Below are 27,478 nucleotides of genomic sequence, written 5' to 3'. Positions count from 1 at the left end.
CCTGCACCTAGTGGGGAGACCTGGATGAAGCTGGTGACTCCTGGTGTTGGCCTGGCTCAGCCCTGGCCATTGTGGCCATTTGAGGAGAGAACCAACAAATAGAATATCTCTCTGTGTGTCTCTCCCTCCCTCTCTCTCTAGCTCTTTCAAATAAATAAATATTAATATATATATATACATATATGTGTAAATAAATATCCTAAACAAGTAGGTTTGTACAAAGAATGCAGTTTGGTTTATTGATTGAAAGTTAAGTACTTCAATTCATCACTTAAACAGATTAAGGAAGAAACAATTATTTGCCATTTCAATAACTTCAGAAAAAGTATTATATACAATTAGGTAAATTAGAAAAAAATCCTAAATCTTTTATAGAAACTCAAACTCAGAATCTAAGAGCAGGTGCATGAAAAAACATCTTATTTAATGATGAAATGTTGAAAGTACTTCTTTAAGTACAGGAATAAGACAAGGATGTCTGTTATCACCTTGTCTACTGAGCATACTAGATATCCCAACAGCACAAGGAGGAAAAAATGAAATAAAGGGTAAGAGGATTAAGAAAGAAGAAACTAAAGTCATTATCTGTACATAGAAAATTCTAAGGAATCAACAGACAAATTATTATAGTGAAAGAGTTCTTAAAGATCACTACTATTAAAAAAAAAATTTTAAAAACTATTTGTATTTCTATTCTCCAGCATGTTACATACAATAGCAGCAAAAACTATAAAATAGTTTAGAATAAATCAAATTAAATACATATAAGACCAATCTGAACAAAGCATACATTTACATTGAAAGACACTAAAGAGGCCTAAATAAATGAAGAAAATCATGGGTAACAAGATTTTATGAAGATGTCTAATCTTCCAAATTTATCTACAAATCAGTGCAATACAAATGAAAACCCCAGAAAGGTCAAGCATTTGGTGCAGCATTTAATATGCCATTTGGAATGCCTGCCTGTGATATCAGAGCACCTAGGTTCAAGTTCCAGCCCAGGCCACAATTCCAGCTTCCCGCTAATGTGTACCCTGGGAGGCAGCGGTGATGGCTCATACCAGAGCTGGGTTCCTGCCGCCCACGTGGAAGACCTGAATTGAGTTTCAGGCTCCTGGCTTTGGTCTGATCCAGCCAAGGCTGTTGCAGGCACGAGGGGAGTGAGCCAGAGGATGAGAGGTATCTCTTTCTACCTTTCACAAAAGAAAATCCCAGGGGAATTTCTCATGAAAATTTACAAGCTGATTTTAAATATATATGAAACACTTGCAAAGAACATGCAAGAACTTGTCTGATTAGATACTAACTTCTTCCAAAACCATAAGACAATGTGGTATTGAAAAAAATAAACAGAAGAAATCAGAACAGAGAGCTCAAACAGATCAAAATGAGAAATCTTCAAAAAGTTCGTGGAAAACATGTATTATGAAAAAACTATGCATGAATTTCAAAGTGTTTTGTACCAAAATAAGTTTATATTTTAATTGCATGTCTCACGAAATTTTTGAAGTGCCTTTGTATATATGGAAAGTTGGTTTAAGTCTAACTGGACTTGAACGTTTGGTAGAAAAAGGATGATATCTTTAATAAAACATGCTGGGCCAATCAGTTACTCATTTGGGGAAAAAATTACATACCTACATCACAACAAAGGTCAGAATCTAAGAAAGGAACAAAATGATAAAACTGCATGAAACAATAGAGGGGGCAGTCTTTTGGTGCAGTTAAGACACCACGGGGACACTGGTATTCCATATTGGAATGTCTGGTTTGTGTCCCTGCTCCTCTCCTTCTGATCTGGCTTCCCGCCGACGTGCACTCTGGGAGGCAGCAGATGATGGAAGTACCTGTGTCCCTGCCATCCAGGTGGGAGACCTGCTTTAAGCTGTAGACTCCTGGTTTCAATATGGCTCAGCCCTGGCTGTTGTGGGCACGTGGGGAGTGAATCAGCATATGGAAGATCTCTGTCTCTCCCCCTCTCTCTGTCAATCTACCTTTCTAATAAATAAACAAAATTTAAAAAAAAAAAAGATCTATAGAGTGAACAAACAAGCTAAAAATGATCAGACATTTGCAGCGCATAAACTGACAACACATTAGTATGTACAAATATAGATAGCCCAAATCAATTTGAAATCTAATATAGAAGTGGACAAAAACATGAATAAGCACTTTGCCAAGAGAAAACATCAGTGGCTCATTCAAACCCCTCTATTTGCAATACCCAAAAGGCTCAACAACACTAAGCCTAGAAGATGACACAGATTCTTACAGAGGCTCATCCATTGATACCAGAGGCAAAGATTGGTACAAGCACTTTAGAAATATTTGGTATTTCTCAAAAACATCAAACATGTATATACTTTATGACCCAGCCAATCCATTATTGTGAGAACAGTCTGAAACAGTTGTTCTCAAACATTAGCGTCCATCAAGTTTGCTGGAAGGTGTGCCGAACACACACTGCTGGCTCTTCCCCAGAACTTTGGGTTCAGTAAATCTGGACAGGGACCTGAGAATCTGCATCTCTAGGAGGCTGCAGGATGAGCTGATGCTGTGGGTCTGGGGACCACTCTAAGTATCACTGCTATAAACAAGACTTCTGTACTTATATACCAGGACATGCACAAAAATCAGTGGTTTTATGGCAAACAATAAATTGGAAATCCAAATATCCATTCAACAGTAGGATGAATGAGTTGAGACATAATCATACAACGAGGTATTATATAGCTGTGAAAGCAAATTGAGATGAGGTCATGGAGAGGCACACAAAGGCTTCCAAGGTATCAGGTTTTAAGGCAGGTGGGTATTCTACGAGTATTCAAACTATTCTTTAAACCATATATAAACATCTTGCATACTTACTTGTTTTTATATAATGCTTCTCTCTCATTACCACCTACTGCTCATTTTTCAATTCTGGCTCTACACAGAAGATGCCAAATCATCTCAAGACTTGACTGGGTCTCATCTCCTTGTTGCCTTTAATGCTCACTCACAACCGTACCCCAGTGCTTTCAGCTATTCCTTAAGATTTTGGTATCCCCCCAAAAAGCTCCTGAACATTCTTCTATGACTGAAGGCCTCTAAATCAACACCAGAAACTGAATCCAAGACTATACATGTGATCGGACAAACAGTATGAAAAACTCTCTCCGGCTATCTATCACAGAGAGGTTCCTTGGTGCTGTCCAAGAAGAGTTTTTTAACAACTATATCACACTACGCATACTGACTTCATCTATTAAAATTCCTAACAATTTTCATATATGACGTTGAACATACAACTCAGAAAGCCTTTGGAGAACAAAAGTAAGGACTTCAAAATTTTGTCTTGTTAGATTCAGCCCCTACACTGGTTTAGACAAGATAGCTAGACATTTGTCCTATCATCCGTTCTCTGAGGAATCCTCTATGTTTTACATTCTTTATAAATGTCATCAGTAATAGTCAAGTCATTCCATTCAAGCATGGAACAGAACTGGACCAAGGACAAAGACCTGAGCTATATCACTAGAAGTCTTCCAGGCTCATCTGTATACATCAGTATACAACAGTCAGTCAACTAGTTACTAATTCTCACTCACATTTCCCCATTTTATCCATAGGGATAAGAAAAATTGTTATAAAATATATCATTAGAATCTAAAGAAACTGAGTATCTTTCCTTCTCTGATCTCAGCCTACTCACACTTCCACATAATATTGCTCTATCATATTGGACCATGCTAGGGAGGACAGAATGGAAAAATGGGAGGAAATAAAGGGAGATTCAACAATTTTTGAAGCTGCCACTCCTGCCCTGGGCTGTGTCCTGCCAGAAGTCTTTTAACGGGGAGAGAAACAAACTATAAGCAGCCAGGGGAGGGGGGGGGCAGATTTACCCTACTGAATGAATGAAAGTGATCCTTAAACTAAGAATCCAAGACTGGAAAAAATGAAGCGGGTCAAACCACAGGGTTTCTTTATTTCCAAACAAATTTAATTCTGTTCCAGCCCCAAGGAAGGGAATGGACCTAAACTTTAAACATAAAAATTGCTCAAAAACCAAGCCATTAAAAATTAAGCCCCTTCCCTTAGCAATAAATACTGAACTGATATATACATATGAGGCTCAGGAAGGAGGCAAGAACAGAAACCTTGGGGTTTCTGTCCCACGGCAGGTTCCCACACTCCTACCAATTCCATGCTCTTTGCCTAAGACAAAGAGAGCAGGGAAGGAGGCTGGAGAGACACAGCAGGGGAGTGCGTAGCCCTGGAGAGGGTTCAATCATGATGACAGGAGACAGACCAGACACAGAGTGCCTTACAGGACAGAGGAGGGCAAAGTCTTCATTTGAAACATGTCCCCCACCCTGGCGGGGTCTCAGCGTGGTCCGGCCGCGCACGCCTGGAGCGGGGTCCTCGGTCAGCATCCTCTTCGGCATGCCCGTCAGGGAAGCTCACTCACACTGCGGCCGCGATGCCACTGTGGCAGCAGCCTGGCTGCTGGAGCCCTGAGGCTTGCCGTTCACCACCAGCAGGAGGGGGGTCTCCACACGGACGCTAGAAAAGGAATAGTCCTGGAAAAGACAGGCAGACCCAGGCTCACTACACATCCCACGATGGACAAACTCCAGCACCGGAGACACCACCTGCATCTTTCTCTTCCGCCACAATGTAAGCACCCCTTACCTCCAACTCATGTTAGACAAAGGTGGGCCCCACAGGGGATGGCATCTTATCAAGGCCTTCAGTCTCAGGAGGAAAATCTGAGGCAGGCAGGGCACCAGCTGTGTCACTACAAGAACGAGCCAGCTCTCTGGCTGAACAAAGGCACATGCCTGGCGTTGCTTAAGAAAAGCATGTTACCAGCTGTCAAACCATCGGCCTTCTCCCAGTGCTTCTTATAATTAACTGGATATACCAAGCAGCCAGCCAAAGCCAGTGTACATTCTGAGAAACTCTTAGTACAAGTGCTTGTAAAGCCCTAAACTAATTGACCATGAATTAAAGTTACTTTTCCCTTTTATATCAAGAGGAAAGAAACAGAATATATAAGCAAAATAGTGACATTTTCCTACCAACAGGAAAGATGTCTACTCACTTCACCAGTTCAGATGCATTTTTTTTAAAGATTTATTTATTTTACTTGAAAGTCACAGTTACACAGAGAGAGGGAGAGAAAGAGACAGAGAGGTCTTCCATCCACTGGTTCACTCCCCAGATGGCTGCGACAGCCAGAGCTGTGCCAATCCCAAGCCAGGAACCAGGAGCTTCCTCCGGGTCTCCTATGTGGGTGCAAGTACTTAGGCCATCTTCTACTGCTTTCCCAGGCCATAGCAGAGAGCTGGATCAAAAGTGGAACAGCTGGGTCTCAAACTGGCGTCCATATGGGATGCCAGCACCGAAGGCAGTGGCTTTACCTGCTACGCCACAGTGCCGGCCCCTCAGATGTATTTTAAGTTCTAAAATATGTTGTTAAAAATGGACTTCACCCAGGGCTACTGTTGTGGCACAGCAGGTAAAGCCACCATCCATGATGCCAGCATCCCATATGGGTGCTGGTTCATGTCTTGGCTGCTGCACTTCTGATCCAGTTCCCAGCTAATGCCCTGGGAAAAGCACTGGAGGATGGTTCAAGTACTTGGGGCCCTGCTACCCATGTGGGAGCCCCAGATGAAGCTCCTGGCTTCAGCCCAGCTCAGCCCTGGTTGTCACAGTCATCTGAGGAGCAAACCAGCAGATCTCTCTGGCCGGTGCCACGGCTCAATAGGCTAATCCTCTGCCTGCAGCGCCGGCACACCGGGTTCTAGTCCCGGTCGGGGCGCCAGATTCTGTCCCGGTTGCCCCTCTTCCAGGCCAGCTCTCTGCTGTGGCCCGGAGTGCAGTCTCCACTGGAGTGCTTGGGCCCTGCACCTGCATGGGAGACCAGGAGAAGCACCTGGCTCCTGGCTTCGGATCAGCACGATGCGACGGCCGCAGCACACCGGCCGCAGCGGCCATTGGAGGGTGAACCAACGGCAAAAAGGAAGACCTTTCTCTCTGTCTCTCTCTCTCTCTCACTATCCACTCTACCTGTCAAAAAAAAAAAAAAAAAAAAAAAGAATCTCTCTCTGTTTGTCTATCTATGTGTGTGTCTCCTCTCTCTGTAACTCTTTCAAATAAATGAATAAATCTTTTAAAAAAAATAAAAACCTTCATCCAAAAAATATTATTCCATAAGAGTGTAAAGTAGACTCTTTAAGTAAAATGTTTTCATGAATCAAAAATTTTAATATGAATTCAACCTTTTAAAAAAAGTGCTTATAAATCAGTTTTTTAAAATCCTAATAGGGAGGCCGGCCCTGCAGCACAATGATTAAGACACTGCTTGTGAGGCTGCCATCCCACACTGTAGGGCTGGTTCAAGTGCTGACTGCTCCATTTCAGATCCAGTTCTCTACCAACATACCTAGGGAAGCAGTGGAAGATGGCCCAAGTACTTGGGCCCCTGGTACCCATATGGGAGACCTGACTGGAGTTCCAGGCTCCTAGCTTGTTGCAGCCATTTGGGAGTTAACCAGCTGATGGAAGATCTCTCTGTCTCTCCCTCTTTCTGTTGCTTTACCTTTCAAATAAATAAATAAATCTTTTTCTTTTTTTTTGACAGGCAGAGTTAGACAGTGAGAGAGAGAGAGAGCGCGCTGCACCGATCCAAAGCCAGGAGCCAGGTGCTTCTCCTGGTCTCCCATGCGGGTGCAGGGCCCAAGGACCTGGGCCATCCTCCACTGCATTCCCAGGCCACAGCAGAGAGCTGGACTGGAAGAGGGGCAACCGGGACTAGAACCCGGGGTGCTGGTGCCACAGGCAGAGGATTAGCCTAGTTTGCCACAGTGCCGGCCAATAAATAAATCTTTAAAAAAAAAATCCTAAAAGGAATATGGGCAAGTAACCCAAAATGGCATTGTATAGAAAAATACAGTCAATAAACATATGATAAAATGCTCAACTTCACCAACAATTAGAAAACTAAATTAAAACTGTATTGAGGGGACCGGCATTGTGGCCTACCAGGTTAAGCCTCTGCCTATGATGCCAGCATCCTACATTCAAGACCCAGCTGCTCCACTTCTGATCCAACTCCATGCTAGGACACTTGGAAAAGAAGTGGAAGATGGCCCAAGACCTTGGGTCCCTGCACCCACGTAGGAGACCCAGAAGAAGCTCCAGGCTCCTGAGTCATTACAGCCATTTGGGAAGTGAACGAGTGGACGGAAGATCTTTCTCTCACTCTGTGTCTCCTCCTCTCTGTAACTCTGCCTTTCTAATAAATAAAAAAATAAATCTTTAAAACACACACACACGTACTGAAGCTATTTTTTCATGTAAATTTTTCAAATAATTTTTCAAAAGCTTCTAATCAGAGTTGAGAGGAAAGCTACAGGGACGCAGTCACACCCACTGTTAATAATAACAGCGAAGGGGCCACAACCCTCCTGAGGATGCTCCAGCAAGGTGTATCAGAAGTCTGAGAACTCCATTCCCTCTGCACCTATGATCTACATCAGAAACCCATTTAAGAAAATAGGCATGGACACAGGTGAGGAGACGGAAATGTTCACTAGGACTGTCGTTAAAGGGGGAAAATGGCAATAATCTAGTACCACCAAACTTTTTCTGTGAAGGGTCAGACAGTAAATATTTTCAGCTTTGCCTCTTTCCCAGAACAATTCACCTCTGGCACTGTGGTGCTACCCATGACAGTAAACAAATGAGGGGTTTTGTTTTTGTTTTTTTTTTCCAATAAAGTTTTACTTATGGACACTAAAAGTTTGAATTATCTGTAATTTTCATGTTTCACAAATTATGCTTCTTTTAATTTTTTTCATTTAAAAATACAGAAGATATTTTTAGCTCACAGGCTAAGTGAAAACAAGCGGTGAGCCAAATTTGGTCAATGGATCATAATTTGCCAGGCCCGGATCCAAATGGATTAAAAAGTAGTGCAATACCTATTCTCATAGGTTTTTGTAAGGATTCAATGAGGCAATTCAAACTCTTGGCACAGTGTCTAGCACTCAGGTAAGTATTCAATAAATGTTAACAACCATTACCATCTTTTTCACCATCACTATGTGTCAATTTGGAACAACATGGTAGAATATGGGAAATGTGCACAAACATTTGCAGATAATATCCTACTTAGGATTTAAAATATACATGTGAATATGTGTGCATACTATCTACTAAAAGGAAAAAAAAGGAGGTATATTTCAGTCAATTTAAACATTTTTTGCTTGCCAAGTTTTCCTTTTATCCAAAAATGATAAATATACATATTGCATATACACTCATATATGCATAATTTTCTAAGAAGACATAAGCTTAGTTCTACTTTCAGAGGCTATGAGTTAGAAAGGAATCCTAGCCATCGCGCTCACCTTTCCCTTGTGCCGAATTTGATGAAGACGAAGGTTGGGCTCAGGAATGGCTACAGAGTCCCCAATGAGCACTCCCCAGCTCTGGACCATATTGTAAACCATCACTGCATAGCAAGGTCCGTCGGAATCGACCAGGCCAAAGGTACTGCCAGGTTAAGACGGGTTAGCAAAGGGAGAGAGAGGGAGGGAGGGGAAAAAAAGCATGAGAGCAAGAAACAGCACAAATCAGTGATTTTTAAAATACTAGCAAAATTAACACATGCTTTCCCAGTTATTTATTTAGAAAATCTGTGACAGCGGCCATCATTCACCATGTGCTTCTATCTTGGATATATCTGTGCATAAGACTCCTCAATCTGTCACTTTTCCAGGAACACAGGATACACTCAAAAAAATTAATGATAAACTATTCAAAATGTTGTAGCTGAAACACTGCTCCTGTTCTACCAATTTGACTATCACACTCTTAACTAAATCTTCTTTTGTTTTTGTTTTTTGACAGGCAGAGTTAGACAGTGAGAGAGAGAGACAGAGAGAAAGGTCTTCCTTCCGTTGGTTCACCCCCCAAATGGCTGCTACGGCCGGCGCTGCGCCAATCCGAAGCCAGGAGCCAGGTGCTTCCTCCCGGTCTCCCATGCGGGTGCAGGGCCCAAGCACTTGGGCCATCCTCCACTGCCTTCCCAGGCCACAGCAGAGAGCTGGCCTGGAAGAGGAGCAACCAGTGACTAGAACCCAGGGTACCGGAGCCACAGGTGGAGGATTAGCCAAGTGAGCCACGGAGCCGGCAACTAAATCTTCTAACCTTCGCAATCAATTTAGTTTACATCTACAAACTTTCTCTGAATATTCTGTATGTGGCCAGCATTGTGAGTAGCAGTTGAGATACCAACCCAGCTATAAATGACCTGTAGTCCAACAGGAGTCAAACAATAAAAACCATCACTTACATACTTCGTGATGGGTGCTAGAAGGGCTTTTCCCTTATGCTAAACTCAGTGAAGCCATAGGCTGGGCTGTGGGAATACAGAGGGGGAGTACCTAAATCAAAATTGGGGAGCCGGCGCCGTGGCTCACTTGGTTAATCCTCTGCCTTGAGGTGCTGGCATCCCATATGGGTGCCGGGTTCTAGTCCCGGTTGCTCCTCTTCCAGTCCAGCTCTCTGCTGTGGCCCGGGAAGGCAGTGGAGGATGGCCCAAGTGCTTGGGCCCCTGCACCCGCATGGGAGACCAGGAGGAAGCACCTGGCCCTGGCTTAAGATTGGCACAGCGCCGGCCGTAGCAGCCATTTGGGGGGTGAACCAACGGAAGGAAGACCTTTCTCTCTGTCTCTCTCTCTAACTCTGTCAAATAAATTTTTAAAAATTTTTTTAAAAATCAAAATTGGAAAATAAAAAATGGTTCCTTGAGGAGGCAATCCTAAAAACTGACTAGGTTAAAACAAGAAAATTAACATATATATGTATATGTGTGTGTGTGTGTGTGTGTGTTATAGCCAGCCTCTGAGGGAACTTCTGGGGTGATGATAATGCTGTGTATCTTGCTAGGGGTTTGGGTTACACAGGTGTACGCATTCATCAAAACTTAGTAAATGTACACTTACATTTGTAAATTTCATTGTACATAACAGTTACATAAAAATAAGTTATAAACAAATATTAAACTCAGTTAATGATTGCATGCTGAATATTTGAATGAAAGTAAAAATATAATTTACTCTAAAACACAGCAAAAATAAGACTAATCAATGGATGAACAGCAAGACAAACAGGCATGTGGTAAGTACAGCAAATGTTCATGGTAGATTATAGGTGGTGAGTACACAGATGTCCACAGCAAAATTCACTCAACTTTGCTATATGTTTGAACATTTTTATAATAAAACATAGACAGGAAGAAATCAGCTATATTAAGAAGCTGGAAGATTGTCTGGCAGAGTAACTGTGTAAGGAACACAGGCATGAAAATAGCTGTTCTAAAACCTACAAATAGTTCCATGGTTACAGCAACAGGCACAGCAGGAAACAGAGTGGCAGGGAACAAATCATAAACTCCTTAAACTAAGATAAGGATTTCAAACTTCATTACAAATGTATACAGCAGCAATATAGTATTTTATATAAGTGGTGGCAATGGTCAGACTTGTAGCTGATGGAGCCAGCACTGTGGCACAGTAGGTTAATCCTCTGCCTGTTGTGCCAGCATCCCATATGGACCTAGTGACTACCTCAATACAGGAGAATGGAGTTTAGGATTACTTCCCAAAATCTTAACTGACTGAGTAGAGAGAGAGTACCACTCACTGATAAGGAATCCAGGAAGGAGAATTACGTTTAAAAAGAAAGATCAGGTAAGTAATTTTGAATAGACTGAACTGGAGATTTCTGATCAGAGCACGGGGGCAGTTGGATATAAGGATCCAAAACTTGGGTCTGGTGTTGTGGCACAGCAGGTTAAGTCACTGCATTTCAAGGCCAGCATCCCATATTGGAGCACTGGTTCAAGTCCTGGCTGCTCCACTTCTTTTCCAGCTCCTTCCTAATGCACCTGGGAAACTGGCAGAAGATGGCCCAAGTCCTTGGACCTCTGCACCTGCCTGGAACTCTGATGGAGTTTCAGGCCCCTGGCTTCAGCCTGACCCAAATGGAATTCCAGGCTCCTGGCTTCAGCCTGCCCCACTCCTGGCCATTGAGGTCATTTGGAGAATGAACCAGAGGATTAGAAATCTCCCCCTCTCTCTTTTCTTCCCTCTCTCTGTAACTCTGCCTTTTAAAAAAAATAAAATTTTTTTTAAAGGGCTGTGGAGGGGCAGGTACTTGGCACAGGGGTTATGTCACCACTTGGGATGCTAGCAATCCCTACTGGAGTGCTTGGTATAACATCAGCTCCTGCACTTACAATCCAGCTTCCTGCAAATGCACGTCCAGGAAGGCAACAGATGATGGCACAAGTATGTGGGACCTTGCCATCAACGAGGGAGATCCATGTGAAGTTCTGGGCTCCCAGCTTCAGCCTGCCCTAGTCTATTGCAGGCATTTGGGGAGTGAACTAGCGGATGAAAGACGTCTGCCTCTCAAATAAAATGAAAATGAATTTTAAAAAAATTTAATGGAGGATGCTTCTAAATAGTCTATAGTAAATTTAAATTAAGATATAAATTTTGGGGGCACACCCTTGGTGCCAACAGTTAAGATGTCACCGGGGATGCCTGCCTTCTGTATTAAAGTCTAGGTTCAAGTCTCAGCTCCACCTCTGATCCCAGCTTCCCGCTAGGGTGCACCCTTGGAGTAGTAGAGATGACTCATGTACACCCACAGAGGAGGCTGGGGTTGGGTTCCTGGCTCCCAGCTTTGGCTAGCCCAGCTCAAGCAGCTGCAGGCATGTGGGGAGTGACCCAGCAGATGGAAGATTTCCCTCTCTCTACATATCCCTCTCTCCCTCTACCTTTCAAATAAGTAAAATAAGCTTTTTTTAAATAGGTAAGTTTCTTTGGGTACAAAAATATTTCTAATTTCATGCTTCCTATAATGTACATTTTCCATGAACTTTCTGAAAACTCCTCATTTGTACTACCCCAGAATAAAGAGGAAAGGAACAGAGTCCTAGGAAACCAGCATCTGGAGCCGGGCAGAAGAGGAACTAAGGAGTGCTCTAACATTCATTTGCTCCCAAGGTCCCCTGAAACCTATATCATCTTTGCCCCTTTTTATTCCTCCTCCCTCTAGGATCTGCTTTAGTCAACTAAACTTTTCTCATCTTCCTGCTCTTCAACTCATCAAATACACATACCTCTCTGTGTGAAAGTAGAGGCAAAGGATGAGGATTGCACTGCAGTCTGGATGGAGAGAAGGGGTGTGAAAGGTCAGAGTGCTGAGGAGCCCTGCCGTGGAAGCCACCCACCGAGTGCCTAGAGACGCTGGGAGCCTAGGTAACAAGAGCTTCACGAGTGAGGAAACCAGTCAATCAGGAATGAGGAAGTGACAGAGGGACCAGAGTGATGGTACTCACTAAACCCTAATTTTTCAAGAATAAAATTGTTTGTAGCATAGTGGGTAAGGATGCTGCCGGAGACACCAGCATCCCACATGGACACCGGTTTGAGTCCCAGCTACTCCACTTCCAATCCTGCTTCCTTCTAATGTGCTTGGAAAAGCAGTGGAGGATGGAGGCCGGCGCTTTAGTGTGGCAGGTGAGGCTGCCGCCTGCAGTGCTGGCATCCCATGTGGACGCTGGTTTGAGACCTGGCTACTCCACTTCTGATCCATCTCTCTGCTGTGGCCTGGGGAAGCAGCAGAAGATGGCCTAACTCCTTGGGCCCTGCACCGGCATGGGAGACCTGGAAGAAGCTCCTGGCTTCAGATCAGCACAACTCTAGCTGATGCAACCAACTAGGGAGTGAATCAGTGGATAGAAGACCTCTCTCCCTCCCTCTCTCTCTCTCTCTCTCCCTCTGCCTCGCCTTCTTTCTCTGTGTAACTCTTTCAAATAAATAAATAAATCTTTAAAAAAAAAAAGCAGTGGAGGATGGTCCAAGCGCTTGGGCCCCTGCAACTACATGGGATACCAGAATGAGGCTTCTGCCTCCTGGCTTTAACCTGGCCCAGACCTGACCATTGCAGCCATTTGTGAGTGTATCAGCAGATGGAAGCTCTCTTTCTTTCTCTCTCTCTCTCTCTCTCTCTCCCTCTCTCTGTAATTCTACATTTCAAATAAATAAGTCTTTTAAAAATTTTTTTAAATGTTCTATATGAATATTTTTAATACATATTTATTTGAAAGAGTTACAGAGAGAGCTTCATTCCGGGTCTCCCACATGGGTGGCAGGGGCCCAAGGACTTTGGGCATCTTCTGCTGCTTTTCCTAGGCCATTAGCAGGGAACTAGATCAGAAGTGGAACAGCTGGGATACAAACCAATGCCCAAACATGATGCCTGTGTTACAGGTGGTGGCTTTACCCACTACGCCAAAATGTTGGCCCCTGTGTGAATACCGTTAATTCATCCTCTGCTGGACTATAAGTACCTTTCACCTTTTTGTCCTCACTTCCTTTAACACATATACTAAACACTCAATAAATATTTGTTGCATCATACCTGAGACAATCTCCCCAACTAGGCTTGAATTCTAACTCAAAATTCACCTTCCAGAATTGCTTTAGCCAACCTGAATCCAAACAGGACTGAGAATTTCCCTTCCTTCAATATCTATAATCATGAAAACACAGAAAGGCAGATTTTCAAGGTTTCTGTCTTATAAAAAAATATCTATCACAGTTGGGCACTGTGGTGTAGTGGGTAAAAGCTGCCACCTGCAGTACCAGCATCCCCATATGGGTGCCAGTTTGAGTCCCAGTTGCTCCACTTCTGATCCAGCTCCCTGCTAATGTGCCTGGGAAAGCAGCAGAATATGGCCCAAATGCTTGGACCCCTGTACCCGCATGGGAGACCTGAAAGAAGCTGCTGCCTCCTAACTTCAGATTGGTGCAGCTCTGGCCATGTGGTGAATAAACCAGTGGATGGAAGACCTCTCTCTCTCTCTTGCTCCTGCCTCTGCCTCTCTGTAACTCTGCCTTTCAAATAAATAAATAAATAAATCTTTAAAAAAAAATCAAATTTCAGCTATTAGATGTAGGAATCCACAAAGCACTAAACTCAGAAGAAAAAATGAGCAGTGAAAAAATGGCCGGCGCCGTGGCTCAACAGGCTAATCCTCCGCCTTGCGGCGCCGGCACACCGGGTTCTAGTCCCGGTTGGGGCACCGATCCTGTCCCGGTTGCCCCTCTTCCAGGCCAGCTCTCTGCTGTGGCCAGGGAGTGCAGTGGAGGATGGCCCAAGTACTTGGGTCCTGCACCCCATGGGAGACCAGGAGAAGCACCTGGCTCCTGCCATCGGAACAGCGCGGTGCGCCGGCCGCAGCGCGCTACCGCGGCGGCCATTGGAGGGTGAACCAACGGCAAAAGGAAGACCTTTCTCTCTGTCTCTCTCTCACTGTCCACTCTGCCTGTCAAAAATAAAAAAAAAAAAAAAAAGAGCAGTGAAAATCTACAAAGACCTCTGATCAAGAGATCTCTTAGACAACCTTGTTAATAAGACAGTCACAGAAATCAACCAGAATCACTGATCCATGACCACCAACAAAAAGTCTTCAAGTGGCAGAGAAAGGCCAGCAGAGCGACAGTAATTATTCAGAAGGGTGAAAGAGGGGAATGGTGGAGAAACTCACAAGGGGACTTTCTCCTCAGTGGTAAGGCTGAACACCACCTTCCCCAGGACCACGGCCCCGCTATTCACACCAGGCTGCAGCGCACTCAGTGGCTTCAGCTCCAGGGTCACCTTCTGCCCAGAGGCTGACTGATAGTGCCCATTGCCACAAGGGCCTAGATGGGCGGGGCGCAAACTTCCCAGCATGCCCTGTAGCTTTTTGTTCTTCACTTTTCCCTGCAAAGGAAGGGAAAACACATTAACAGACTGGAAACTATTCACTCTGCTTAAGTCTGGGCCTTCCCCGCCCTCTGCCAGCTCCATCACCACCTAAACCTACTCTATTCTTATTTTTATTGACCACTGGCAGCATTAAGAGTTGGATTCTACCCTTTATACATCTTTACAGCCAGTGCCATATGACATGCTGTACGACACACCTACAACACTAGTATCCTGTGTGAACACCGGTTCGAGTCCTGGCTGTTCCACTTCCTAGCCAGCTCCCTATTAATGCACCTGCAAAGGCAGCAGAAGATGGTCTGAGTGCTTGGGCCTCTGCCACCCAGGTGGGAGACCCAGAGAGAGCTCCAGGCTCCTAGCTTTCACTGGCCAAACTCTAGCCATTGAGGCCATCTGGGGAGTGAACCAGCTGATGGAAAATCTGTGTTTCTCTTTCTGTAGTTTACAGAGCTTCTCTCTGCCTTTCAAACAAACAAATAAATCTTTAAATATATGTACACACACACACACCCCTCTACCTTGCTCTCCAGGAGACTGGTTAGTCTATCCAGGAATTCCACGAGCTGCTGTTCTCGCTGCCGTGGTTCTGGCCAGGCAGGGTCCAGTGCTGCAGCCTGAGAGAAGCCCTCCAGGGCCTCCCCATAACTCTCTTCATATTTATGTAGCTGGACAAGAAGCAACCAAAAACCTTCCAATCGTAAGCATATCCAAACAAGCTATGCTGCAGGAGTAATGGCACAATGAACTAGAAATCTAGAAAAATGAGCTTTTTCTTCCCAGCTGTTTTCCTGTGCTACTATGAACAGCCTGGGAAGCCGGTGACACCTTACATCCTTCTTTCTTGCCAATGATGACAACAAAGACGGAATCATTTCAAAGAAGCTAATTTCCAGATACTAAACTAGTTAGGTTGCATACTTTGGGTCACTCTAATTTTGTGTTTACACTGGACGTTTCCAAAGTCTTGTGACCTGTTCTTCCCATTCTCACCCCCCACCCCCCCATTCTCCAATTTCCTCAGCCCCTTCTCCGTTCTCTCCAGTGACTCCGCAGATACTAAAGTCAAACTAACTTAGCTCTCCCTAGAAATAATTTGGTTTCCCTTGGGGTTGGTGCCCAACGGTGTCCCTATGAATACTCAGTTATCTTCACAGGCTAAGACAGAGAAGTCTTTCTTATCTGGCCTTCAGATGATCACAGGCCCACAGGCCTTACCGTCGCTCTGTTCAGATGAAGGTCAGGATTGCTCGACGCTTTCCTGTCCACCTTCTCCTGTAAAGGGATAAAGGATCATCAGTGGACCCTGGCTCAGTCTTAAAGATGGCTCTATCCAACATGTCCCAGGCCTTCTCTCCCTGAAAAAAAAATTGTTTTTACAAATTATTTATTTATTTGAAGGCAGAGTGACAGAGAGAGAGACAGCCAACCAGAGAGACAGAGAGATCTTCCATCCACTGGCCCACTCCTCAAGTGCCCGAAACAACTTGGACTGGGCCACACCAAATCCAGGAACCAGGAACTCCATCCAGGTCTCTGACGTGAGTGGTAGGAACCCACGTGCTTAAACTATCATCTGTTATCTCCCACGCACATTAGCAGGGAGTTGGGTCAGAAACGGAGCAGCTCGGACTCTGACACGTGGTGAAGCTATCACATGAGTAGCGGCTTAACCTACAACACCACAATGCCTGCTCCTCGTAAAGAAATTTAAGTTTCTTCTTTGTCAAAATGTGACCTATACCCACACTGTTATAGGGTAACTATTTGCCCGGTGTGTGTATTAGTACCTATCTGAGACCTCAGGGATAGAAAGGTTTTTGTATGTGTGAAATGTTAAAATATCATTATAATTTATCCACAGAATATTATATAGCAAGGAAAAGAACAAAAACATGAAAGCATTATGATAAAAAAAACTTGAACAGTGACATGCTGGTATAAATGAGAAAAGTACAGGACTATGATGTCAATTTAATGCATCTTCTCTTGTCAAGGAGTCTGGCTCCAAGCAAATGCAGAATCATATATATATATATATGTGTGTGTGTGTGTATATATATATATATATGTGTGTGTGTGTATATATATATACATATATATGTGTGTGTATATATATATGTATATATATTATTTTTTAAGATTATTTATCTATTTGAAAGGGAGAGTTACAGAAAGAGAGAGAGACAAAAGATCTTCCATCCCCTGGTTCATTCTCCAAATGGCTGTAATGACTAGGGCAGGGCCAGGTCAAAGCCAGGAGCCCAAAGTACAGGGGCCCAAGAAATTGGGCCATCCTTTGCTGCTTTCCCAGGCACATCAGCAGGGAGCTGGATGGGAAGTGGAACAGCTAGGTCTGGAACTGACACCTATAGGGATGCCGGCATGGCAGGCGGCAGCTTTATGCATAATACCACTACACTGGCCCAATAGTCCTATTTCTAAAGGCAAGCCCCGTTAAAGAACACATGGAGAGTCAAACTCTATTCTCTAACACAGATGGCCAGAAACTGCAGAACAGCACAAATGGGCTGTGAAGAAACTGCTGCCTATGTTCATGGTGTTCATTTTTTAATTTCTACTCATTTTCTAGGACACATTGCAAAGCACAAATAACATGAATTAAATTGTTTAAATGGTTGGCTCAGATATGCTTAAAATGCTGTAGAGGGCAGGCATTCGGCCTCGCAGTTACTATGCCAGTTGGAATGCTGGCATTCCGTATCAGAGAGCCTAAGTTTGAGTTCTCGCTCTGCTCCCAGTTCCACCTTCCTGCTAATGTGCAGCCTGGAAGGCATCAGATAATGGCTCAAGTAGCTCAAGTACATGCCACACCCATGGGGGACCTGGATTGTGTTCCCAGTTCCCAGTTCCAGTCTGACCCAGCCACAGCCTTTTTGCTCAGTCTCTGTCTCTCGCTCTTCTCAAATAAATAAATAATTTTTAATGCAGTTAGAGTGAAGAAATTGAGAGTTAAAAGCAACTATTCAGGGGCTGATGCTGTGGCAAAGTAGGTTAAGCATCCACCTGCAGTGCTGGCATCCCATATGGGCTCTGGTTCGAGTCCCAGCAGCTCCACTTCTAATCCAGTCCCCTAGTGATGGCCTGGGAAAGCAATAGAAGATGGCCCAAGTGCTTGGGTCCCTGTGACCAAGTGGGAGACCTAGAAGAAGCTCCTGGCTCCTGGCTCCTGGCTTTGGATAGGCCCAACTCCAGCTGTTGTGGACATTTAGGGAGTGAACCAGTGGACAGAAGACCTCTCTCTGTCTCTCTCTCTCTCTCTCTCTAACTCTGCCTCTCAAATAAATAAATAAATAAATCTTTAAAAATAAAGCAGCTATTCAGAAGTCAAATACAGGACTTTGAAGAAATATATCAGATTATTCTTTAAAATGTAAACATTCACCAGATTAAAAAAAAAGTCATAGCAGAACATAATCCCTCTGCCTAAACATTCCCTGATCAGAAAAAGAACAGTCCATGGATCGCAAACATGAGTATCTAGGAGTCGTATTCTTCATTCTGCCACATAGAGCAAAAATAAGCAATGATAAGTTAAAAAGCAATTCTCTTTGTAAAGGGAAACAAGAATGTAAAACAAGAAAGGTGAATGTGAGGTCTCAACAAAAAGTGCTCAGAGGTCCACTATGAACGTTCTAACAAGGAGTAAGCAGGCACTCACAAGCCTGAAGGAACTACCCATGCAAGTGTGTATGATTTTTTTTTTTTTTTTTTGGACAGGCAGAGTGGATAGTGACAGAGAGAGAGACAGAGAGAAAGGTCTTCCTTTTTGCCGTTGGTTCACCCTCCAATGGCCGCTGCAGCCGCCACATCGCGCTGATCCGAAGCCAGGAGCCAGGTGCTTCTCCTGGTCTCCAATGCAGGTGCAGGGCCCAAGCACTTGGGCCATCTTCCACTGCCTTCCCGGGCCATAGCAGAGAGCTGGCCTGGAAGAGGGGCAACTGGGATAGAATCCGGCGCCCCAACCGGGACTAGAACCCGGTGTGCCAGCGCCGCAAGGCGGAGGATTAGCCTGTTGAACCACGGCGCCGGCCGAAGTGTATATGAATTTAAAAATGACCTGGAAGACTAAGCAAAGCTGAGCTCCAGCGAATTAATTTCTTGAAAATGACACCAAACAGGTTATACCCTGTTTTCTCTTTTAACCTGGGGAAAATTCAGAGTCATACTATTTACCAGTTCATTTGAGGATGTCACTATCATTAAGTTTCCATTTTTCTTTAAAATGAATGTATATAGGCTGGCGCTGTGCGCGGCGCCAGCACACCGGGTTTTAGTCCCGGTTGGGGCGCCAGATTCTATCCCGGTTGCCCCTCTTCCAGGCCAGCTCTCTGCTATAGCCCGGGAAGGCAGTGGAGGATGGCCCAAGTCCTTGGGCCCTGCACCCGCATGGGAGACCAGGAGAAGCACCTGGCTCCTGGTTTCGGATCAGCGAGATGCGCTGGCCGCAGCGGCCATTGGAGGGTGAACCAATGGCAAAAAGGAAGACCTTTCTGTCTCTCTCTCACTATCCACTCTGCCTGTCAAAAAAAAAAAAAAAAAAAAAGAAAAAAGAAACTGGAGCAACATGAGAGTATCCCTGGCCCCACTGTCTTTACAGGGTTCAAACCTCCTGGGCTCAAGGTTTCTATCCCTGATCTTCAGACACAATAGGCTGGCTCTTGATCACTGGAGAGAAGGCAGGAAAATTCCTGGGGAAACAAAGGCATCGTTATCCAATTGTTCTTTAAAAAAAATAAAAATAAAATGAATATATATAAATATTAATAAGGACGATTTTAATAGACTTTGTTTCCCCATTAGAAAACATAAACATGCTGAAGCAGGCTGTGTGCTCTGGTTACACATGCCTGTAAGAAATCTAGACGGCTCAGGATGCTGACACTAGGGTACCACACTGCAAGAGTTCCTCACACTCAAGTTACAAGATGAGAGAAGACACCTCTGCAGACACTGCTTCGCAAAGCCACACCCCCTGGATGCCAGCAAACACAACCCAGGCTACTCAGTAAAGAACCAAAGGAAGACTGAACAATGCTCTTGCTTCTGCGGTGTCTCTATTCATCAGGCCTGGATGACCCGAGTACTTACTGCTTGGGCATAGGCACTGAGGGCTTGCTGGGAGATCTTGGGGTTCTGGCCAGTATTGAAGTAAAGAGAAAGGTATGCATTTCCTAGAATATCTGAAAGAGAAAAACAGTGGTGAATCAGGTCAATACCCAAATCCATGATACAACTTACTTTGTTCATTCTCAAAAGTCTCTTAAAAAAACCCCACATTTCGGCCGGCGCTGCGGCTCAATAGGCTAATCCTCCGCCTAGCGGCGCCGGCACACCAGGTTCTAGTCCCGGTCGGGGCACCGATCCTGTCCCGGTTGCCCCTCTTCCAGGCCAGCTCTCTGCTGTGGCCAGGGAGTGCAGTGGAGGATGGCCCAAGTACTTGGGTCCTGCACCCCATGGGAGACCAGGATAAGCACCTGGCTCCTGCTATCGGATCCTCACTGGCCATTGGAGGGTGAACCAACGGCAAAGGAAGACCTTTCTCTCTGTCTCTCTCACTGTCCACTCTGCCTATCAAAAAAAAAAAAAAAAAACCCGTATTTCACCCAAACCAGAGACGACATTAAATTTAATAAACCCAAAATTCTACTGGAAAAAAACAGACAAATATAGATTCCAAAGAGAAACTTAGACTGTACAAAAACACTACCTTACTTATGTGGAAACCTGAGTTTCCTCTCTTGGTTCAAAGACCCAAATATTTCAAGAACAGCAGTTCATCAGAATACCTTTTAGGTTTCTTTGAAACACAAAAATGCCCTGCCATCACCCTCAGAGTCAGTCTCAACAGATGGGCCCCAGATGACCCTGCTGTGTAGCCACGCTCGAGAACCACTGCTCTAGACACCTGCTGGACAGCCTTTGAGAGCACTCACACCAGGAGCGGCCATCCAGGACGTCCATCTGCACAGCCAACTTGGCCTGCCGGACACTGTCCATGACATGGCGAGAGTGTTCATCTCCACTGTCGGTCCGCAGCTGGCGCAGCACCATTGACAGGTTTTGCAGGGAGACTTTGTTCTTGCACTGCAAATGGAGAAGACACATCCTCAACTTCGCTGATCCTGTCCCCCTGTTCCAGATCTGTTCTGACCTCAATCTTCTCCTGAACCTTTCACCTTCATTCTTGGGGTCACGGGCATCTTGCACTCAGGCCCACGAGACTCAGCTCGGGTGCTAACCTTTCTCCACTCCTCATGCAGTCTTGATCTAGACCCCTCACGCTCTTCTCTTCTCCGTTCCCTGTACCCATTTTCCTCAACCAGGATTGCTCCCCACCCTTTCTCCTTTCTCTGTGCTCCTAGTTCAAAGTCAGTCCTAATCTGGTATTTCCGTCCTTGGGAAATGCACAGAACCCGAGCAATCCCATTCTTCCCATCTGAGCTTCCTGCGGCAGCAGTGGGCAGCTCACGTGGGTGAGGGCTCCTGAGAAGCAGGTGTGGGCAGCTGCGACGTCCCCCTTCTTCCAGTACACCTCGCCCAGCTGGTTCCAGGCTTCCACCAGCTCAGGCTCCAGCTTCACAGCCTTTGAGAGGAGCTCCTCCGCCTTGGGGCTGTAGTCAGGAGTCACATTCAGCGCCTTCCCGGTGAGCATCAGAGCCTGTGCCTTGCCCTGAGCAGAACCTAGGAAGAAGGGAAAAAAGAAAAGTGAAAGCAAAAAAGAAAAGTGGGCGAAAAAGAAAAGCATTCCAAAAGAGCAGGGCACTTTCCAGGAATGATCAGCTCCATGCCAGCTCTGGAATGAGAAGAGTTCAAGAAACTATTTATAAAGCCTGCAATAAGCAGAATGTTAGGTAACTGGGTACCAATGATACCACTATTTCTACCCTAGAGGGACTGACAATCTGGTAATGACAAAACACATACATGGAACATTAAAAAAAAAAAAAAAAAAAAAAACATGAAAGTAGGCATGACATATACCCAACAAATGGGCTTCAAAGAGTCAAGAAAAGACAAGACCCTCCAGGTTATGATATATAAGCAAAGACAGAGAAGCAAAAATACACGAACATGCTCATGACAGAATGGTGCAACCTGGACAAAACAAATTCATCTATGAGTAGTCAGAGATGAGGTTAGAAAAAAGAGTGAAAGGGGCCGGCGCTGTGGTACAGCAGGTTAAAGCCCTGGCCTGCAGCGCCAGGATCCCATATGGGCACCAGTTCAAGTCCCAGATGCCCCACTTCCGATCCACTCCTTGCTAATGCACCTAGGAAAACAGCAGAGGATGACCCAAGTCCTTGGGCCCCTACACCCACGTAGGAGACCCAGAAGAAGCCCCTGGCTCCTGGCTTCAAATCAGCCCGGACTCCTGGTTTTGGACCAGCTCCGCTCCAGCTATTGCGGCCATTTGGGGAGTGAACCAGCAGATAGAAGACCTCTCCCCCTCTCTGTCTATACCTCTCTCTCTGTAACTCTTTCAAATAAGAAAAATAAATCTTAAAAAAAAAAAAAAAGAAAGAAGGAAGGAAAAAGAGTGAGAAAATGAAGATTTGAAAACCAGGGTTAGGGAGTTAGACTTCAGCCAATCAACAGCAAGGATCTTTAAAGCTACTTGAATGGAGAGGCAGACAGGTGCATAAGATTACATGCATGAAGTAATGATTTAGAAAGATAACCACGGCCACCATCATGATAAGTTGATATGGAAATAAAAGAAATTAGAGACAGAAGGAAAGATCAGTTAAGATTGTTCCAATACTTCAAGCAACAACTATGCTATTTTATTTCATGTCATTTACTATAATCTAGGAAAGTAGCTTAGGGAATGAAAGGTTACCAACTGCCCAGGGGAAGAAATATTCTGTTCTGTCAACCCACAACAAACACAAATAGAACACCAAAGAGACCACACAGAAAGAGAGCAAAACTCTATCGCATTTCAGTGAAGGGCAGAGGGTGCACTCCTCAGGACTCCCACCTACTACTTGCTCCATCTGCTGCAGGGTCTTCTCCATCTCTTCCCGCACATCCTGCTGCTTCTGCCCAGCATTCTCAACACTATGTGTCTCAAAATAGCAGTCTCGAAACGAATAGAGCTGATCCACCAGTTCCTAGGAAATGCAAGGATGGTACCGTTAAGAGGAGAGAGCAGCAGACAAGGAAACTAGAGGTCAGCCAACTCTTGGCCAGGAAACGCTGACTACTGGAGGGCACTTGGAACAACAGTTAAGACAGCACTTGAGGAAGCCCATATTCCATATGGGAGTGCCTGGATTTGGGTCCCAGCTCCACTCCCTGTTAACGTGCACCCTCGGAGGCAGCAGGTGACACCTCAAGTACGAATCCCTGATCCGTAGGTCCCTGACACCATGTAGAAACCCAGACTGAATTCCAAGCTCTGTGCTGCAGCCTGGCCCAGTCTTGGCTATTGCAAGCATTTGGGGAGTGAACCAGAGGAGGGAAGATCTCAATTGGTCTACCTCTGTCTCTCTGCCTTTTAAACAAATAAGAACAAGTAAGTAAAAATGTTAAAAACATACTGATTCTTTTATGTCACCTAGGAATAGCACAACAGATAGGTAGACAAGTCTATCAAAATGTCACAGATCATAAGGAAAAGCAGCCAGTGTCCCATGCCAGTCTCTGCACTAAACTGACAAAATGACAGTTCTCTTCCAACCCTAGTAAGGCTTCCAATAGGACTGAGCGTTTCACACACCAGACAGGAGGGAAATGCTTTGCAACCTGAATTAAGCTAAAAGTTAAAAGACCACTCTATCTGGCTCTGGTCCCTGGAGAATAAAACTTTTAAATTACCTTTACACACTTCCTAACAAAAATAATTTTATCCTTAATTTTCCCTATGTCAGTATCTGAAAATAACTCATTTTTGTAAATATGATAAACATGTAAGAAAGTTGTTTTCCACCACGAACAGGCCAATTTTAATTTGGTACCCCTGGTGTTTTTGCAGAAGTTTTGTTTCTTAAAATGCCTGTTGTGTCTTCTTTAATTCTTTTATCATCATGTTCTGGCTCTCTTGAAAGATTTTTAAGAAAATGTTCTCTTTCCTCTGTTAAACACCTTTGAGTCTTCCTCTGATACCAGGCCATGCAATGCTTTTCCTAAAACTAAATAGCAACAGAAGCATATAATGCAATCCCATCAAGTCTTATCAGTTACCTCCACAGCACATCCAAAGGTCATCCTCCTTTCTCCACCTCGCTATGACTATCCTGGACATTATTATCTGCCTGGACCACTGCAATGATTTAACTGGTAGGCTTGAACCTACTCTCTCATTCTCCTCACTGTAGTTGCAGTGACCTGATACAAGTATATATCATACCACAAACCCTGATAATTTCCCATTGCAGATAGAATAAAATCCAACTCCTCCCTATGACCTACAAAACTGCATGATCTGATCACAAATTTCACTTCTTTCTTAAAATTTTTCTTATTTAAAATGCAGAGAGACAGAAAGAAACAGAGACAAGCAGAGATCTTCTATCTGCTGGTTCACTCCCCAAATGTCCACAACAGCCAGGGCAAGTCTAAGCCAAAGCCAGGATGCAGGAACTCAGTCCAGGTCTCCGTCATGCATGGCAGAGACTCAGCTACTTGAGCCATCACCTGCTGCCTCCCAGGATGACATGAGCAGGAAACTGGGATCAGAAGGGGAGCTGGACTTGAACTCAAGCACTTTGATATGGGAGGTGGGCATCCCAAGTAGAACTGTAACTGCTACACTGCCCCACAGACTTCACTCCATACCATTCTCCCTGCTATGATACTCAAGCCACACAAGCTATCATTCAGTTCCTTAAGCCCATCAAGCTTAATCAATCCTTACAAGAGGTCTTTATACATACTTTTCTTTATGCCTGGATGCTCTTCCCCCAGATCTTTGCTCGACTGTTCCTCATCACTGTTTAGATTTTAGCTCAAATACCAACTTCTCAGAGAAGCTTCCCATAACTACCCAAATGTAAGAATGGACTAGAATTCTCTGCAGTGGTGCTTTTCAAATCATATTGTGTGTACTATTTCCAGGACCCAGTTTGTACAGGTTCTGAGTTTAACAGTCTACCAGAACTCAAAATTCAACAGCTTTAACAAGCATTCAGATGACTGTAAAGAAAATGGTCTGTAAAACACATTTTGAGGGGCAGGCATTCGGCACAACAGTTAGGCTGCCACTTGGAACACCTGCATCTCATACTACAGTGCCTGGGTCAAGTGTTGGTACTGTGCTTCCAATCCAGCTTCCTGCTTATATACACCCCTGGGAGGCATCAGATGATGGATCAAGTACTTGAGTCCCTTCCACCACACAGAAGATCAGGAAACCTGGATAGAGTTCTGAGCTCCTGGCTTTGGCCTGGCCCAATACTGACTGTTGTAGGCATTTGGGTGTGAACCAGCAGATGGAAGATCTCTATCTCTTTCAAATAAAATGAAAATAAAATAATTTGAAAATGCTTTGAGAAAGATCCTTTTATAGATCCTGTCTACCCTAAAAATCTACAACAATTAAATCAAAACTTTCCACCAGGGCCAGCGCTGTGGCATAGCGGGTAAAGCCACCGCCTGTGGTGCTGGCATCCCATATGGGCACCGGTTTGAGTCCCAGTTGCTCCACCTCCGATCCAGCTCTGCTATGGCCTGGGAAAGCAGTGGGGAGATGGCCCAAGTCCTTGGGCCCCTGCACCCTCATGGGAGACCAAGAAGCTCCTGACTCCTGGCTTCCGATCCGTCCAGCTCTGGCAGTTGCACCCATTTGAGGAACGAACCAATGGATGGAACACCTCTCTCTCTGCCTCTGCCTCTCTGGAGCTCTGCCTTTCAAATAAAGAAATCTTTAAAACAACAACTTTCCACCATTCCCATGAATAGCCCTATCACTATTCAATCCTTTTCCTCTTCTTTACTTCACTCCCTTATTCCATGTCTGTGCCTACCCACGCATTCCAAGATACGTCAAGTATTCTCTCCCAAGCTGCTAAAGGAATCTACCACAAGCGGATTCAGCTAAAGATGGTTCTTAGCAAAAATTACTATCTATAATCAGCACGGCTGCAAATTAGAAATTTTAGAGGGGGGCTTATTGTTTAGTTATTAAAGCAAACATGCAAGAAATTAGCTTTGTTGTTTGGTTTGTTGGATTGAATATTTTTCTCTGGTGACAAGATCAATACATATAAGTTGTTAAAAGTTAAATAGGTATGTGTGAAAAATAGAATATATATATATATATATATATATATATGCCACGTTCCTTATTATAGCCAAGGCTGAGAATCTATAACTGCAGCCAGTCATACTAGGAAATAAAATGAAGTCAGTTGGAAGGTAAAGTCAAAATTCTAAAAGTGTTACTTTTTCAAAATTATTCAAGAGACAGGGAGGGCCCCTCCTCTAGTTCACGCCCCAGATGTGGGGGGCGAGAGCTGGTAACTCAGACCCGGTGTCCCACGTGGGTGGCAGGGACCAAGGTACTTGAGCAGCCCCCACTGCGTTCCAGGGTCTGAACCGGCGGGAAGCAGAAGTCAGGAGCTGGAGCCAGGCGTCAAACCCAGGTCCTCCAACAAGGGAGGCAGGCGCCTTAACCGCGGGACTAAACGCAGCTCCAAGTATGTTAACCTGCTTATGAAACGAAGAAATCTCACCAAGGCTTAACTTCTGCGTTAGACGCCTTTAGGCAAGGGACAATAGTTCTGACGCTTAGGCTCCTTCATGTTTAAACTCGGGCTGTTCTGGACCACAGAGTTTGAGGTTTAGGGCAAATCATGAGGTATTAAAAGAAAGGTAGACAGCAACTAGTTAACACCTACCTACCTAGAATGAAAGACCCAGCCTAATCAAAGCTACAGCCTCCGCTCAAATACTTTGGCTTTACCGTATCCCTTAGGTCAGGCTCTATGCACATTCAAGCTTATTTTATTATTCAGGGCAGCCTGTTACTACGTTAACATTCTATGACAAGTAATGTACCTTTAAAGGCAGAAAAAAAAAAAAAAATTAAAGCACAGTCGCCCGTGGTCTACATGGAATCCGGACCCCTCTGCCTCGGACCCCGAAGTGGGTTACAGCGTTCAAGAGTCAACGCCGCCGGGCGGGGAGGGAAGTCGGCAGCACACACGCAGTGCAGGCTGTGCTGCGACTCTTGGCCATTCCAAGGCAGAAAGAAATTAAGAAGTGGCCTCTGCGGAGATCAAAAGAACACGTAACAACAGCTCCTGCAGGTCTGCACGTGCGTCCGCTGATAGGAGGAACGCAGGGAAGGCGCTTCCTCCCTAAGGCCGGGCAGGGCAGAGTCCGAGGGCCGAAATGAAACGCAGCGGTCCCTCCCGGGCAGCGGTCCCTCCCGGGGCGGCGGCCCTGCTCCGGCCGCGCCGCGAGTTGTTATAGTAACCGCATAGGCGCGGGCGGCGGCGGGCCAGCGAGGAGGGACGCGCAGGCACGGCACCGGCCGGGCTCCCAGCCTCTCCCCGACTCACAGAGCACACGCAGTCTAACCCACGGGCCCACCTGCAATTTCTGCAAGATGTGCTGCACTTCCTCCTCCTCCTCAGCCATCATTTCCCAGGAACTCTCCGCTTCT

General features: G+C 45.0%; 1 protein-coding gene across 2 annotated transcripts; it reads right to left on the bottom strand.

Moving 5' to 3' along the window:
• Window positions 1–235: 235 nt before the first annotated feature.
• TTC5 (tetratricopeptide repeat domain 5) lies at window positions 236–27,478 on the bottom strand. Of its 2 annotated transcripts, XM_062205551.1 has the most exons (10): window positions 27,406–27,478; window positions 22,850–22,982; window positions 21,338–21,549; window positions 20,802–20,952; window positions 19,957–20,048; window positions 16,063–16,119; window positions 15,366–15,512; window positions 14,627–14,841; window positions 8,409–8,553; window positions 236–4,568 (listed from the first exon to the last, which is right to left on the bottom strand). In XM_062205551.1, the coding sequence occupies exons 1-10, from the start codon at window positions 27,454–27,456 to the stop codon at window positions 4,449–4,451; spliced, it is 1,323 nt and encodes a 440-aa protein (XP_062061535.1). In that variant the 5' UTR covers window positions 27,457–27,478; the 3' UTR covers window positions 236–4,448. The 2 variants fall into 2 exon arrangements, with proteins under 2 accessions (XP_062061535.1, XP_062061536.1); XM_062205552.1 differs by lacking the exon at window positions 15,366–15,512.

Source organism: Lepus europaeus, chromosome 11, assembly GCF_033115175.1.
Source record: "Lepus europaeus isolate LE1 chromosome 11, mLepTim1.pri, whole genome shotgun sequence".
Classification (NCBI taxonomy): Eukaryota; Metazoa; Chordata; class Mammalia; order Lagomorpha; family Leporidae; genus Lepus; species Lepus europaeus.
Note: the sequence above shows the minus strand (reverse complement) of the source record. Positions and strands in the feature narration are given on the sequence as shown.